General features: G+C 39.9%; 1 protein-coding gene across 3 annotated transcripts in view; it reads left to right on the top strand.

Annotated features, from left to right (window-relative positions):
- The window catches only part of GPBP1L1 (GC-rich promoter binding protein 1 like 1), a 33,193-nt gene that overhangs the window by 2,151 nt on the left and 14,756 nt on the right, over positions 1–16,286 (top strand). For 2 of the 3 annotated variants that reach the window (XM_040566362.1, XM_040566364.1), the window contains exons 2-3: positions 13,977–14,880; positions 15,664–15,778. In XM_040566362.1, the coding sequence (XP_040422296.1) occupies positions 15,719–15,778 (60 nt within the window). In that variant the 5' untranslated portion in view covers positions 13,977–14,880; positions 15,664–15,718. Of the gene's footprint in view, positions 1–13,976; positions 15,779–16,286 lie in introns of all 3 variants that reach the window. The other variant, XM_040566363.1, reaches the window with a different exon arrangement.

Genomic DNA, 16,286 nt, shown 5'->3' with positions numbered 1-16,286 from the left:
CTCTGACTCAGGAAAGAAACAGGTGTAGAGCCCTGGAAAGAGGAAATAAAATTACTGAATTTAAGAAGAGTAGTTTTTCCTTTTGCATTAGTTCAGAGTATTTCAAAAGAAAACTACCATAAAATAACTTTTTAACGTTTTGTGTTTAGAATAGAAAAGCTTTAGGTGATACTTTCCTTATATTTTTTTACAGCTATTTGTAAGGAAGCACAACTTCTGCATATTTTATACATCTGGTTTGTAGGCTTAATCCTATATGACACAGAAGTTTCCATTGCAGATATTATACTAGGACTTGGAAGTGAAAATATGCAGGGAACAGATGGCATTTAAAAAAAAAAAAAGCCCCTTTTTGTTTCTACGAATGTCTCTGAAATAAGAAAGAGGAGCAGAATGCAGATGTGATAAGTATCACAAGCCAAGTGCAAATGGACACTTTCTGAGTTACTAGAAAAAATATGTTACTTTGAGAACATTTTTGCAGGTTACGGTCACCTTGTCTAACAGATGTGAGTGCTTTGTACTTGGTGTTAGTGCCTCCTGACTTTCTTGTTTTAAACTAGGAAATCAAGTCACTGAAGAAGAATAATCTTTGCTAGCATTTTTACAAAATGTTAGAAACATTTCAAGAACTGTGGATTTTTTTTTTTAATAGAGAAAAATATTGTGGTTGGATCTGTGAATTTTCTCAGTGTGGGATGTCAGTGAAATTCTCGTCTTCACTAAAGAAAAAAAACTTTATTGAACAAAAACTATTGAATCGAGAGTTAGAAGTAGCTTTTTTAATTTAATGTTTTGTTACAGGATGTTTGAAGTTAGCTATGTAGCTGCTGAATTGGTTTGGTTGTGAAGAGTACTTCAGGGCATGCTTTATTCATTTGCCTGAGCAGATTGGAAAAGAGCTGGTTATGTTAAGCAGAGCTAAAACGTAAAGCACCTCTCTTCAGCAGAATGCTGCTGCTTCTTGCATGGGTACAGCTTTTTCTTACGGCTTTGTAAAAAACACAAACGCGGGACGATTGTTGCTGTAACTTAAACAGAGCAAGGTCATAGTTACTGAATCCTGCAGTTGGTGAAGCAATCTGTGTGGCAGGGAGTTTCTTTGGGAATTTTTTAATTTATTCATTTGGAATTCATGGCTTTCTTGATGAGGCAGGGGTGGTTTCGGTTTTGCTCTGCTAACAAAGCAGTGTAAGTAGCTGGGCCAGTGTCACTTCTGTAGTGACCGGGATACCAGCTTGGTAGTACGTGTCTTTCATTTCCGTAAGGGCAGTGGAAGCGCGGGTTCTCTTTACTTGTCAGATTTGATGAAAGGCAGCGAAGTTGGCAGAAACGTGGTTCTGCTCAGAATCCTTCACGAATGCCAGGATGTTGTTTAACTTGTGTTCTGCAAGGTGGCGTGTTCCTGTTAAAATGTGCCAAACTTCAATGAGTTATTGTATGGTCAGGAGATAAATTTACATTTTTGGGAGTGGATTTAGATAGAGACTGATAGCGGCTAAGCGCCCACCATCCCATGCATGTGTGTGCAAACAGTGTGCAGACCTAAAAAATTTAGGTTGAGTCAAGGCCATTAGCATAACAGCAAGCAGGAAGGGAAGTCTGTCGGTTAAATTAATCATATATACTAGCAATCGGACTGTGTTACCCTAAATTGGAATTTTTTGATTAAAGTGTACTTAACTTTTTTCAGTTCCTGCCATCTCTAGCTGGGCTTCAAAAGTGCGTGGCAAAGAGAAGAATTTTAATACTTCTTAGACCTTTCTGTAATTAGGCAGCAAAAAGACTTTGTAAAATGTTGGTGTGTGCAGTTCCCTAAAATGACTAATCTGAAATAGTTACACTCCCAAGGTCTGGCTTAACAAAAATCCTTTGAACCAGTGCATCCAGACATAACTGAGGTTTTATACAGTAAATGATGATCAAAACCTTTTTTTTTTTTGCAGTGTATGACCCCGTTCCTCTGGGGCTGTTGTACACTAGGGGGCTCACCCGGAGCTACCGAAGTTCTAGGACTTAGGGTTGTTCCAGCAAAAATGCTAGCATATTTTTCTTTTTTTTTTTCTTGGTTCTCTCCTTGAATCATGTGATCCCTTCAAATTTGGGGGTTTTGTAGCCTTATCTTCCACCTTAAAAGAAGCATCTCGGCTTCATGGTGTGATGTTGGTGGCTCTCAATAAGCGAAGGTATGTGCACCTAGTGTGTGTTTATGATGTTGCCTTTAATTAATGTCCTTGGTTTTAGGAAGAAGTGAAGTATTTTGAATGAACTTCCCATGGAAATCTATTTCCAGCATCTGTTCTGTGTTCAGGTAGGCAGTGTCGGGGGGGGGATAATGGTGTGGCCAAGAAAGACTGACAGGGGACAGAGGCTTAGCGTGGCACAGGCTGCGTTCCTGGATCGCTGTGACTCTCATGGCGTAGTTGCAGCATAGGGAGCATGTGACAGTGACCATTGTGCTCTGGAACTTTGTCATCCTTCATGTGTGATGAGCAACTCTCCTGTAAATAAAGGGCTGAGCCTGCCATGGAGGTGTATGGTGTTATGATGGGCACGGAGATTATTGTTCTCCACAAAGTTGCTGGTGCACTTATGGCGAAGCTTACAACAGGTCTCCAGCCTCTCAGCAGAAAGGAGCGTTTTGCCATTGTGTTCCAGTGCCCCGTCCATCATCGAGGGATTAATCAGTATTCACATGAGGTGGTCTGAAAAGGCCTTTGATGCTAGTCTTTAAAAGCTCAGTGGGGCAACTCTGTTACCCTGCAAATGTTGAATTTATTATGATCTTCACTTTTTGTACTGGAAGGCCTTCCTCTACTTTGAACTCAGTTTAAGCAGAGAAAAAGGTTAAAAATGACTTAAACATCTTCAGATTGGCTGGGCCTGTTGGAGTGTGTCTTACAGCATTTAGGGAACCGGGAGCCTGCAGGGGAAAAGTTGCAGAGTACTGAAAAGCAGTGAGTAGCGCATCCACTCGCAACGTTTAGAAAAAGGCAGGGCTTGGGTATGTTCAGCTTATCCTCCTCACAGAGGGACAAAAGAAGAGCATGCACATCAATCAGAGTCTCTCCTGGGTCACAAAATGTTTGGTGTTTTCACTTCTGTGTGTTGAGATAATACTCTTACTAAACACACGGATTGTATGCTCTTGACAAATTCAAGAAGTGGTCTGAAATCAATACAAGGCATTTTAGTGTAGATGGGGTTCGGATTGCGTTTAGGAATATTACCTTACACAGAATTAACCGCTGGCTAGGCAGCGGTCCTGTGAGAGTATCTAGGGGTTGTAGTGCTTCCTAAATCGTCATGAATCAGCAGCACCGCTGTTGTGAAAATTCACTTGTCGTACTGGAATATGTAAAAGAGTTGTAAATATGGTAATGAAGCAGTTTTCCCGTTCTGCTGGGGAATGGTTGATCTCCAGCTGAAAGTGTCTTGTTCAGTTTGCGATATTGTCATGCTCTGAGTAAGTTATGGCTAGGTAAAAAGGTCTGTAAAGAAGATAAGGTCTGGAAAGATATCCCCTGCGCGAAGGTTGAAAAATGAGATTGTTTAGCTGTGGAATGGTTTTGTATAACTTGCGTTTCATCAGACGCTAGCAAGTAAGCTATAAAACAGCTTAAAGTTACCTGCAGGTGCAAGTGGGAGCCAGCTCTGACATCCTGGCACTGTCTGCAAGCTGTCAGGCTAGGTAGCTGGGTCACATTAGTTTTTATCATCTTCAGTACTTTGAACCTAAAAGCTTATAGCTTCAGCAATAAAATTGGAGCGTTTGTGCCATTTTTTGTTTGTTTTTGGAAAATGTGGCTATGTTTGATCCCAGAATGTGTTGTTAACGTCCTTTTTCTGCTGCCAAGCAGTGCTAGGATATGGGGTGGTCTGTGGGGCTTTCCCAGCTTCCCCTAAAAAAACTATTAGGATCACCTTTAAGTCAGGGAACAACGAAGTCCTGACCTGGAGAAAGATGTTTTCAAAGGTAGCTGCAGAGAGAGGTTCGGCAGCTTGCCCTACCCGTGGTGAATAGGACAAGCAGCTGGGGGCAGAAATGGCAACCGGAGATATTTAGGTTAGGCATTGGGTGCGGGGACAGGCTTTCAAACCGTAAGAATAACCAAAACAGATCGTAAAGATACTCGGAGAGTGCTGATATGGTAATCTTTCATGATTTACAGCTCCCCAAAATATGCCAGTGGAGGTATGAATACCTGCATAATGGATTCCAGCCCACTGATAACAAACTTGTTTTTCTGATACTTACTGAGACATTTCAGGATCAATTTTTGGACCTCTGCAGACTGAAGATGACTGTACAAATTCTTTTGGGGGATGTTGCTTAATTTATTTTCAGTCATCTGATGGGAGAGGGTAGAACTAGAGGTCTTTTAAACCTCAGGAGAAGGGGATGATCTATGAAACCTCTCAAGTTTTTTTTTCCAGATGTTTTCCTAGTATTCCCTAGTTTATTGTAGGACACTAGGACAGGGGAATGACATTGTTTAACTCTTAACTTGCATGCTGTACCTGCAGCGTACCAAGACAGTAATTCTCTGCAATATCTAAAGACAAAGCTCAAACCCATTGGGCAATGTGTTGTCCATAACTCCTTGATTTATTTTGCTGAACGTCTCTCAGAGCTTCACTGCCTAGATCATAGAGCTCCAGCAAAAAACAGCCCGAACATCCTAAAAGGATCTCTCTGCCAGCTGCAGCAAATCATCTCATCACAAGGTTAGGGATCACTTGTTCTCCTTTTTTGTTTTGGAGGCCAAGACCAAACAAATGGAATATTTATTCATGCGATTTATTGTAGATGTGTAGGCCTTGTTTTAAACTGGACTGTTTTCAATGACATTTTTGCATCGATGTTTGATATTTTCTTTATTAGAGTGCTGAAAATGTTAAGCTAGTGGAAGGAAAAATGATAGCCGAGTGTAAACTTCACAAACTGTAACGCAGGTGTTGTACACATGCTGGGAGGTGCTGAGTGAACGTGTCTTTGTCATGTCATAGTCACAGATGAATAAATATTGGATTTCTTCATATTGTCCTGGACTTGAGGTAAAATAGCTTGGAAATAATCCAAACGGAGGGAGGGGTGGAGATGGTATGATTAGTCCCGCAGTCTTGGGCAGGAAGTAACGATAGCTGGAATGTACTGCCCGGCCCACTTGGTAGTACTGGCCTTGTAGGGCTGGGGTAATGGTTTTGAGGGGAAGGAGAACTGTAATTTTGTTTGGGAGAATGGCCTTTTACTTCTGGATGTCCTTCTCTGTTTGTTTTGTTGACTCTTTTTTCTTTTTCAGTTTGCAAGTGACATGCCTTCTTTTCTTATCCTTCATCTGGAATGCAGGTTGTACTTCTCTGTACTAGATATGTAGCCTATTTTGCCTTGAAACAAATGTTTGGTATAGCCTGGTTGTATTTAATAATCTTTAACAAAGGAAATAAGTTTTTCTCAGGTCTGAAATGAATATATTTAAATGTAAATGTTCTGTAGTAGTAATAACAGCACTGATAAAATACTGGGTTGTAAAAGTACTGGCTTTCCTTGAGTGGGAAACACTCATCCATTTTTTTTAAGGTACAGGAGAACTTCGTTTTGTTTCTGCTTACAGCCTCCATCTCTGGAAGACAAGTAGGCAGGAGGTATGCGGTGTGCAGCAGGGATAAGCCAGTAATTACGTACTTGCCATTCTTTCCTTATGATGGGGAACATTATCCTGGTGCATGCTGCTAAGAGGTAGAAGTGACTTGGGTCAGGAAGGCTTTGGGCAGGCCACGCAGATGTGCTTGCTGTTCTTTGCTATTTCACTTGATCTGTTGCGAGGTTTGGGGGGGATGGTGGTACCTTTAGAGGCAGCAATGACAAGGCGTTGTGCTTCGTAAGGTTCAGGGCAGAGCCCTGCCTTGACCTCGCATACTTCACAAAGCTCTGTAGATCAAAGTGCACCGCAGAATAGATTTTTGATTCTGTTCTCTTGAAGAGCTAAATAGGTCTTTGGAATTGATTAAAACTAGCAGAATACCTTCTCCAGGTTTTAAAATACCTCACTTCACAAAGTGCTAAAACTGCTGGAAAGTTCAGAACATTGTTCACATTTAAACACTATTTAATGCTCTTTAAATTAAGGGGGGCGGGGCGTTATTTCTTATCAGTAGTGCCAATGTATACACTTGCTTAGTAGAGGTGTATGCAATACCTGGCATCCTGTTCCTTGCAGTAGGGGACAGCAGTGAGCAGGTTTTAGTATTTCGAGTGAATACTACAGTTCTCTAACAAACTACCACAGACTGCTAAGGGGGCATTGGAAGGCAGTAGGCTGAAGTGGCACAGGAGAGGTCTGTAAGGGATGATGCTATTGTCAGTGGCTGTATGGTATCAAAGCTCCAGGAGTAACTGTTTGTAGGCACGGTATCTAGACAGTCCTGTGCTCTACCGTTCTGTGCTTACAAGATGTTGAGTCTTCTAGTTCTCGCATGTTTAACATAGCGCTATCTTTGTGCTCGGAGTAAACTCTTCAAAACCCACCGGAATGATTCAGTTGCAAACGCCAAGCTGCAAGTTCACACTTGCTCACTGAGGGTCTGAGCCTTATCTTACACAGGCTATTGTCAAGGTTCCCCAGAAGCCAGCTTTTCCAAAATGTGTGTTGGGCTTTTGTGCAAAATATAACTTGCTTTCACAGCTGAGCTTGCAAGCTCTGTCCTAGAAATCTCTTTTTCTCTGTGATTTGGTTGTGGTACTCCTGTATGTCCTTGTGTCTTGGGTTGTTGTGAAGAAAGAAAGAAAACATCTCCTTTTGCCAGACCTCACTGTGTTCTAAAATATCTGTAAGTGTTCACGAGACCAGGTCGTTAAAGGCTTTACAAGGTATGTGGTTGGATGTGTGTAACTTTGAGGGAGGTAGGATTTGGTCAGTGTGACCTTCGAGAAATGGGAAGCAAGCAGGTAAATGGAGAGGGTGTTTGTCAAACAGTACTGCACAGGGCACCGGGGGAGGACTGTCAGTACAGCAGAGTTTGAGGGTATAGCTATGGCCATGTGGACCTTTCTTAACCTGGTTTCACTTTGCTAAAGTTAGCCATCTGATTTGCAAAAGTGGTCAGACACATAACAGTTGATGATTTTCCCCCATCCCTTACCTGCTACTCTGCAAAAACTTTTGCAGGGACAAGCTTCTGGCGTGTTTTCATCTGGGAGCGTATGCATCTGCAGTGTTGTTTCTAGAACACAAAACAGTTTTGATGATTCTGCAGGATGGATTAATTTGCTTTAACGTGAAAAATAAGGTGTTAATCTTTCAGTAATCGTTTTCACAAAAACCTTTAATGCCTGCGTGTACTCAGGAAGATTTTTTCAATACAGAACTAACATTTTAATTCATCATTTAGTGTTTTAATGGGCTGGTACTTCCATAATTCTATAAAATCCAGTTTGAGTGCTGGGCATTTTTAGATGTTAGATTTTTTCAGCAGCCAGATGCAATTCAAACAACACTTTTCACAGTATTTTTAATTAATACAACTGTCATTTGTATTTGAGTAACCTGTTGGGGGTCTAGCTATGATAGAACAGGGACAAGTAGCAGGGGCAGATCAGTGTTAGAGTTACTCTGGCACACGCCACCTCGGGCTTGTGAGCACTACCTGTCGTACGTGTCCTTCTGGAACATCCACATTTGTCCTCTGAAAACGCAGCCGGATTTCAGTAGTGAGACAGACTGAAGGTGTGTCTAGACAATTGTATTAATGGATACTGAGAGCAAAATGAAAGAAAGTTTGTTTTGCAGATACTTCATGTAGGTGAACCTGCCATTATCTGCAGATAAATGATCTCAACTTGAGAAGACTCGGCTCAACAGTTGTTATGACAACTATTGAACTAGTAATGCTGCAGTTGTCTTTTATAGGAAGGCCTAATAATATATGCGAGGTTGAATCAAGATTTTTAATCACGTTATTCTAAAAGGGCTATGTGCACAAATATGATTATTTGTTTTTGTTTGTATTTTTTTCTGGGGGGAACAGGATAATGAAAAGTCATGTTTTTTTGATATGCTTAAGGAAATCAGAAGCATGCTTTGGACTCCTCCTAGGTTGGGCTGCAGGCTGTGACTCGCTCTTTCTGTGCATGTACTGCATGAATCAAGACCTGTCATATTCTGGTGAAAACATAGGGAATTAATTCTTTGCCATGAACTGGCATACACCTGTTAAATGACACTCCACTCTGCAGAACAGCAAAGTAGAAAGCTCTGTTGTGTGTGTTCAGGCATATCTGCTTGATTTAAAAACGAAAAGAGCTGCACAGAAAGAAAAGTGATGAGGGAAGTAAATTCTGTTCTGCCTTATGCGCCCATTAAATTGTTCACTAATTTTTCTGAATGCTTTTGCAACCCAGCTGACATCCGATCTTTAGGAATATTGCTGAAACCCCAGTTGAGTTTATAAAGATGGCCAGTTAGAAAAACAAATCTTTTAAGTAAACATGTTCTAGTTAGAGAAATACATAGAAATGCAGCAAAGTGAACAGGGATTGTGGCAGGGATTGACAGATCCTGTCTGACCTTCTGTAGTGCTGTTTGCTGGATTGATAAATGTATAATGAAGGGTAAACGTTTAATTTTACCCTGTTTTTCAGCAGAGGCTCCAAGGCTTTGATTTGCTGCTGCAAGAGAGGAGAAATGGAATTAGGGGCTGTAATTAATAGGATTCTTTGTAGATAGCAGCATTGAAGGGGGACCAGAGGAGGTTCGCAGGGAACACGGAGGCAGAAAAAACATCCAATCAAACTTGTCTGTTTTGGAAATGTGTGCTGAAACATTTAGTGTGAGCAAAGGTTCGAAGCACTGATTCAGGGCATCCCTGTTCAGAGGGTGCGCACTAGGATGGTACGGTGCAGCAGGACACCTCGTGTCTGTCCAGCCACTTGGGGCTGCTCTTGCTTCCCAGCGGGCAATTATTTTGTGGGCCAAGGCACACATGGAAGCAGAAGTAATAGGAACAACAACGCTGCCGATCAGGCTGATTTGTGCATTTTCTTTGGGTTTTAGGAACATCATCCATTTCTGATTAGCTTGTTCCTTCTGTCTTACGTTCTGGTTGGTATAGGTCGTGGCGTAACCTCCTTGGTTCATGCTGCCAGGTATATATGGAAGGCTCAGCTTGAGAATCAAAGCTTCAGAAACTCTCTGGTATCCAGATTAACTCTGGTCACACCCGTGTTAGGAGTGAAGTGAAAGTTAACAGAAGGATTAAAACAACTGGAGAACAGTAACACAGCAAGAACGCTTTATGAATGGTGTATTAGAGGAAGTTTTTGACCTTGATGTGTGTTTCCTTACCGTAATCTGTGTCGCTTTTAAATTGAGTATGCCTGTATGTTCCTTCCATTTTCATGTTAAGCTTCTAATATTTATTTAGACAAATACACAGTGAAATTTTGTTATATAAAAAAGCATCTGATAACGTTCACTGATTTTGGACTACAGTGGTGGTAGTTTTATAGCAACAAAAGCAGGAGAAGATGTTGTTATGAAAAAAACAGATGAAACACTTTAAATGCAACAAGTGAAAATAGATCACTTAAATGGTTTTTAAAAAGATTAATTAAAACTGTTAGCAAGCAGAAGCCAAGTGCTAATACAGAGTTAAATATTTTATGTTCTTATATTACTTGTCAGAAATTTCTGACTTATGATCAATGAAAGAATATTTTGGAGTGGTTGATAGACAACCTTTTTTCTTCACTAAAGCTTATTACAGCAGGTTTAATTGTTCTGAAAAAAGGTATGGCTTTATAAAGTGTCTCATTTAGTGATATTCTCATTTTCTGCTTTGTATTTGCAGAAATAATTCAAAATTGAACACCAAGAGAGAATAAGAATGGATTAAATTTGCAATGACGAGCACCTTTGTTTGATTTCTTTGCTTGGAACTGGGAGTGGCTACCGGGGATGATCTTTGGCCTTGCTGTTTTCTATAGTGAAGCAATTGAAGACCAGATTGGCTGAACCATAAGTGCAGTATGGGAAGGTTTGGGAGCTCAGCCTTCAGAGTTTGTGTTTGTTCCACGCACGTGTTCACATGTGTGATCAAAGAGAGGCAGACCCGTACGTACTGTGAGGAATCTTTGCTGTATTCATTACTGAATAGTTGGCAAAAGTCATTTCAGTTCTGTGTGTAGTCAAAAAGAGAAACAATATTAGATATTAGGAAGAAAGAATAAAAAATGCAGAATTTTGCCAGCGTATAAATCCTAGATCTTGAACATTTTATGCGGTTTTGGTGACCCGTATATAAAAGATACGGTAAAGGTTAGTGGGGATGATTAGAGATGTTCAGAAAGTTTCCACAAGTAGTCTGACTTAGCTTGGAATACAAATGGCTTGATGAGTATGTATATCATATATAAATTCATAAGTATGAAAAAGTGAATATGTTGTGGTCAGGCACTTTGATAACACAAGAGAGCATCCAGTTGAACTGAGAGTGACGTTTTTATCGCCTCAAACTGAAATTTACATAAAGTACAAGGAAACTCTGTCTCATCTCATTTGGGAGACAAAAATGTATACATGTGTTTAAAATATAAAGCAATTCAACAAATTGGCCCTGGCCGATAATTAACTATAATACAAACTGCCTTAAAATTCTGCAGAACTCAGAAAGTATGCTCTAACCTCTGTTGCTATTCATGCTTGTCCTTGCACTTCTTTCTTAAGAATTTACTGTAAGTTGCTATCAGAGAATGTTATTGATAGACTTTGGGTCTTGCCCATTATTATTTTGTGATATAGCTGATGTCAGTTATATGGTAGGTTATAAAAAGTGGTCTGTTGGCCAGGGTTCAGCGTGGGTGAGGAGGCTGTGAAATCTAGCATATGGGCTAGTCCTGGAGACGAAAATGTTTCAGGAGTAGTATTTACAGCAAGTTTTTGTTTTAACAAAAAGAAAACATTGCGTTTTAGTGTCATATACCTTATTCTTTTAGTGATATTACATGCAAAGGAAGATGATGACTGACGAGCAGTTCCTTGGAATAAGGAGCCATCTACAGGCTGTTATTGGTATACAGCTGTCAGGATGTTGCTTATGCCAGAAAATACAATTTTGGAAGGGCTCAAGACACAACCTTGAAGTTTCTATCTGAACCATGTCTTCTGTGTGCTACTTGAAGAGAAATGGGTGGGGATTAAGCATCTTGCTTTAATCTGCAGCAACTTCTATGCAGATTTTCTTAAGCCTCCCAGTAACTGCAACATCCACAAGTGAGATCGTTTCAGAGTAAAAGTTATATCAAAAGTATAGAAGTATCAAAACACTTGATAAAAGGTTTGAGAAGATGTGGAGGTTATTCCTTTAACAAGTGTCAAGTTTTCTGATTGAGCAGTGCTTGTCTGTGGGAACATGAGCATGAGGTTTGTAAATGTAGACAGCAGCCCGAAGTACCGTGTCTACAAGTTGCACCAGGCTGTCTACGTGCTTGTTGGGATGTTGCTCCTTAATGAACTGCCCTGGTCACTGATAATCCCAAGGATATCAAAATAGCAGGTTAAGAGGCCTGAATCTTCTACATTGGTGGTGGGAATTTTGCATTGGAGTTTCACCGTGGGTTTGACTGTGCTGAGATATAAAAACACAAGTTTTGCTAAGTGCTGATAGGCTTTCCTTTTCCATTTCTGAAAAGCAATGGAAACCTTTTTGTGAAGGGGAACCTGGGTATTGTACTTGTATGGTGGTTTTATTTTTGTTGTGTATTTTGACCTACTTCTTACTTCAAAATTGCAATTCTGTGGTGTTCATTTATTTAGGTACCTTTAAATGCAGGAGACAGTTCTGTGTGAGTTTTGCTCTGTTTTGGTCCCGTCTTTCAGTTCAGTGTGAATCATTCCTGAGGTTCATTAAATCAACATCTTAATGATATGACTTTCCTCTGTCAGTAGTTTGACAGAGCTTAATTGCTCTGCAGTTCGTTCTGAAAAGCATATTTATTCAGAGGGCAAAGTGATTAATCTTATTTAAATACATCCAACTCTGCGTTGCCCGTGTCCCTCTTTTCTTCTGCTTACTACTGAAATGTTTGGTAGCAGCCTCAGAAGGTCACATCTGAAGGAGCTCTGTACCTGTGTTGAGTTCAGCGTGGTAGGAGAATTGTTTTGTCTGCAGCAGGTGTTTCACACATCCCTATACGCACTGAAAAATTACCCATTAATGTAATGTCCTGAGAGGTTAGCACTTCTGTTGTTGGCAGTGTTGTGACACTTCCTAGCTTGTGGTATTAGATGCGATGTTCAGAAAGCTTCCAGGTCAGCGTTGCGTATGGCCACACGTAATCTGTTCTTTGTTCATCTCTGCTGGTACTCTGTAGGGGTTGTGAGGCTTCTTGTTTCCGTTCTGCTTCCAGAAATGTGATCATGGCTCACATCTTAAGTGTCAAAATCTTTCCCTTCTCCAAACTCTCCTACACAACAGTAACATCTATTTCCAGAAAGAAAAAATGATAGGGTGAGGATAAAAAGGTGATGATTCTTACAGTATCACCTGTGTATGTTTATTTTGAGCTTCTATCAAACCAGTCTTAAACTTGCACCAAAAAAAAAAAGCATGCTTAGCAGAGTAAAGAATGGCATAACGAGTGCAAGGAAAACCAAAATTGTTCAAAGAACGGAACCACATCCAAACAAGGAAAACAAGCTCTGACAAATGAAACATAAAGGCGTGTAAGGCATGCCTGAAGGGATCCTGAGAAATGTCTGATGGCATAAAAACAGCAATAGAACCTCTCAGATGTTTCAGGAGCAGTAAACCTATCAGAGTTGGCTGGGTTTGATAAGATGGTTGGAGGATCAAGAGACCACAGCAGGAAAAAGCATTTTTTGTTGGTGGTGATACTTTCGATGGAGCAACTCAGGGAATTTCCCAGTCTGGAGGCTCACCTTACAAAGAAGTTGGATTGCCTCAAACTGATGTTTAGAGATTCAGAATAATCAATAGTAAAAAATTGCTAGTGCCATGCAGCATTCAGTAAAAAATATTAAAGGAACTTGTACACAAAATTTCAGAATGACTGCGGTGTCAGCCTTGGTGGCAGAGGAGTGGGAGATGGTGAACATGCCCCTCGGTTTTGACAACAGGAAACCGAAGGCAGGGCTTTAATAAATAATAATAATTAAAAAAAAAAAAAACTATTTTACTTAGGGGCAAATACTGGGATTGTTGTGGGACTCCACTGTACAAGTGTCATATTATTGCTCAGTTGTGATTAAATAGTGTTAAGATTAATAAGAAGGGAAAAAAGCTTTAGTGTTTTGATGTGTTTTGTTAGAAATTTGCAGTCTGTCCATATCTTGAACCTTGCCTACCATCGCAAAAGGGCTGAGTTCAAAGATGTGGAGAAAGATGACAAGGATTAGTTAGATTACGGAATAGCATCTGTTCGAGGGAGCAAGAGTAGGCTAGCTTTTCGGCTTTGGAAGAAGAATGACTGGACATAATGCTGTGTGTGACATGGAGAGGATGAGTTGGACCTGAGTATCCATTCCTTCTGCTATTTAGAAAGAGGCCAGATGGATCTCTAGTCTTAGCCAATATATCCATTCTTCACAGTCCTCACAGATGTTGGTTTTGCTTCTTTAGACTTTCTGGCAAGGCACTGTTATAAAAGGGATTTTATTAAATAAATTGATAGTTTGTGAGACTGACTTTGAGATTGGACCAAGGTTTCCTATCCTGTCTTAGCACTTCTGTGTCCTCTTGAGGCATCCAAGACAAAGAGTATGGGTAAAGGGATTTACCTTTTAGGTGATTTAGTTTTATATGGCTAGATGATTTCAGTTTGGGTTGCGATTGGAGATCAAATAGCTTTTACACTAGCACTACAGCTGCTCTGTTCCTCCTTCTGTTTTTCTCTCATCACACTTTGTCATGTTTCTGTTACTTGTATTGATGGTGTTTTGTTGTGTTTTTTTTTATAGTGACTACAGTTCCTGTCTTACCTCTTTGATGGAAGAGGACTATGACCCAGAAGTGAACTTTCCACTGTAGAACAAGAAGCTGTTGTGGAATAATTTGTTTCCTTTTAAAAGCAGTACCCAGTCTACAAAAAAATAGAGTAGAAGAGATTATTTTTACACCTGGCATTTTTCAGTTCTTGTGACCTATGTTTCAGCATGTAAATGGTGAAAAACGGGGATATAAACATTTGTGCCTGCTTTTGAGCTTTACATCAAGTAGTGCTTAGTTCTGTGGAGCATTAACCAAGCTACGTGAAGTCCAGAGTATATCCTGACATTCATTTTTCAAAAAAAATATATATATACCTTTTTTTTTTTTTTAGAAAATTTATCTGAGAAAAATGAAGATTATCTTTTAGGAGCACTTGATCAGATGCTTCTTGTTTAGATCTCAGCATTTGGGGCAAACATTTTTCTATAACGTGGTCCTTTTTGTAGAGTGTTCAGATTGATCTGCAGACCATGAACTATCCAGCAGAGTTGGGTGTATCTGTTCAGTATTAATGATGGTGTGGTTCTGAATGTTGTCATACAGACCTGGCAAACCTTTTTCTAATGTAAAAGCTGACTTCTGTAGTACCACGACTAGAGGATATTTAATGAGGTGAACGTGGTCGTGGCTTTTTTTAAATACAAATTACCTTCTTAGGTATTTTTTTGTAGTGAGAGTGCAAAAAGAGGTTAAAATGAGCAGCTGAGGGGGTGAAGGGCACAGTTGGCACGAAGTGCGGCCTCTCGTGCTCTGCTTCGAGACGCACTATTGCCTCAAGGCTGGCCTGACGGTATACTGGGGAAGAAAGGAACCAGAAGCTCAGTGAAGCAGAGAAGAAAGTGAGGATATTGGACTGCAGAGGCCAAACTCTGGGTGAGTGATCATATGTACTTTTTTTTCCTTGCCTATGCAGTATTGACTTTTTCAGCTTTAATTCAGCCATGAACAAATAAAGCAAAATGGAAAGCTGAAGAATCTTCCACAAAAAGGCAGAATTCCATTATACAGAGTAGTAATGGAATTCTTACCGCCTTGACTAGTGGAAATTGCTGTGACAAGTTGAAAAGAACAATTCAGTTTCATGTTCCTCAGTGAGACATCTGCTGGTCTTCAGTTGAACTTGCATTAAGATACAGGTCTTTCAACCAGCTTGTGGTTTTTAAGTTGGGGGGTGCAGGAACTGGCATATGGTTGTCTTTCAAGTCTCTGATCTGCTCGTAGTGTCTCAATATCATCATTGGTTTGGTCATATTTAATTTACAACCTCTGGAATAAAATCTGCGGTGGTCGCTCCTTTGTAGATTATGAAACAAAGAGCAGTGAAGGAATGTACCCCAAATTCTGGCATGTCTTAGTTCGGTGCATTGTATGGCTTATGTGTGCTTTTTGTTCTGTTTTTTTTTCCATCTCCAGGCCTATCCTATCATGAATTTCATAGGTGTGTTTTTAGAATGGAATTGTAAATGGAAGCTAACTGGGAATGTTTAAGTTACTACCTGTTCTGATCAGAGGAATAAAGCAGGAAAAAATAATGTTAGTGTAAACAACTACAGTGCTTTTCCCCTCCTGATAATATAGACCAGGCTTTGGGAATTAATTTGTATGATTATTTCAGTTTGGAAAAGATAAGTCAGGGAATGGTCTTTTCATTTACAGATCCTGGCCATGAGGTTTGATGCCTCATTTTATTGAAGGGAGACACTGGACCTAAATGGCGCAGCATGACTTTGTTCCTGCCTGGCTTAACTTCTCAACACCACAGTCAACCAAGGTAACTAATACAGATCACTTGTTCTTACAGCTATGACAGTTTTAAAAGGGCAAAAAATTGCCCCAGTGTTTTTTTGAACTTCAAATATTTCATTTTAACTTTTGGTGTTTTTAAGAAAGGCTTTTGGAAACATAAAGGTAAAAATCATTTTTGTTGTTTTTGTTTCAACAAATTCCTCTTTTATTTCAGAGGAGGAAAGATCTGTTGCATTCAGACATAAAAGTAGTTCAGTGTATTTATGCTGAGACTTGAATGGAATCCCAAATAGAAAATAATTAAAGAAGCGTCCCCTAATCTGGGGGTCAAGTCTTGAGCTGCCACTTACAACTCAGGATATAATTCTTCGGTTTTCATTTATGAAAATAATATGGCCTTTGCTGTGTAGTACATTGATAAAGCCCTTGGTCTCTAATTCCAAATTCAGAAATACTCATTAGTTTTTTACAACTTCAAAATTAAGGCACCTTCTTTCTAAAAATCTTTTCAGAAGAAGCTTAGATTGACCCAG

Source organism: Cygnus olor, chromosome 8 (genome assembly GCF_009769625.2).
Source record: "Cygnus olor isolate bCygOlo1 chromosome 8, bCygOlo1.pri.v2, whole genome shotgun sequence".
In the NCBI taxonomy this organism is placed as follows: Eukaryota; Metazoa; Chordata; class Aves; order Anseriformes; family Anatidae; genus Cygnus; species Cygnus olor.
This window is presented reverse-complemented; position numbering and strand designations above follow the sequence as displayed.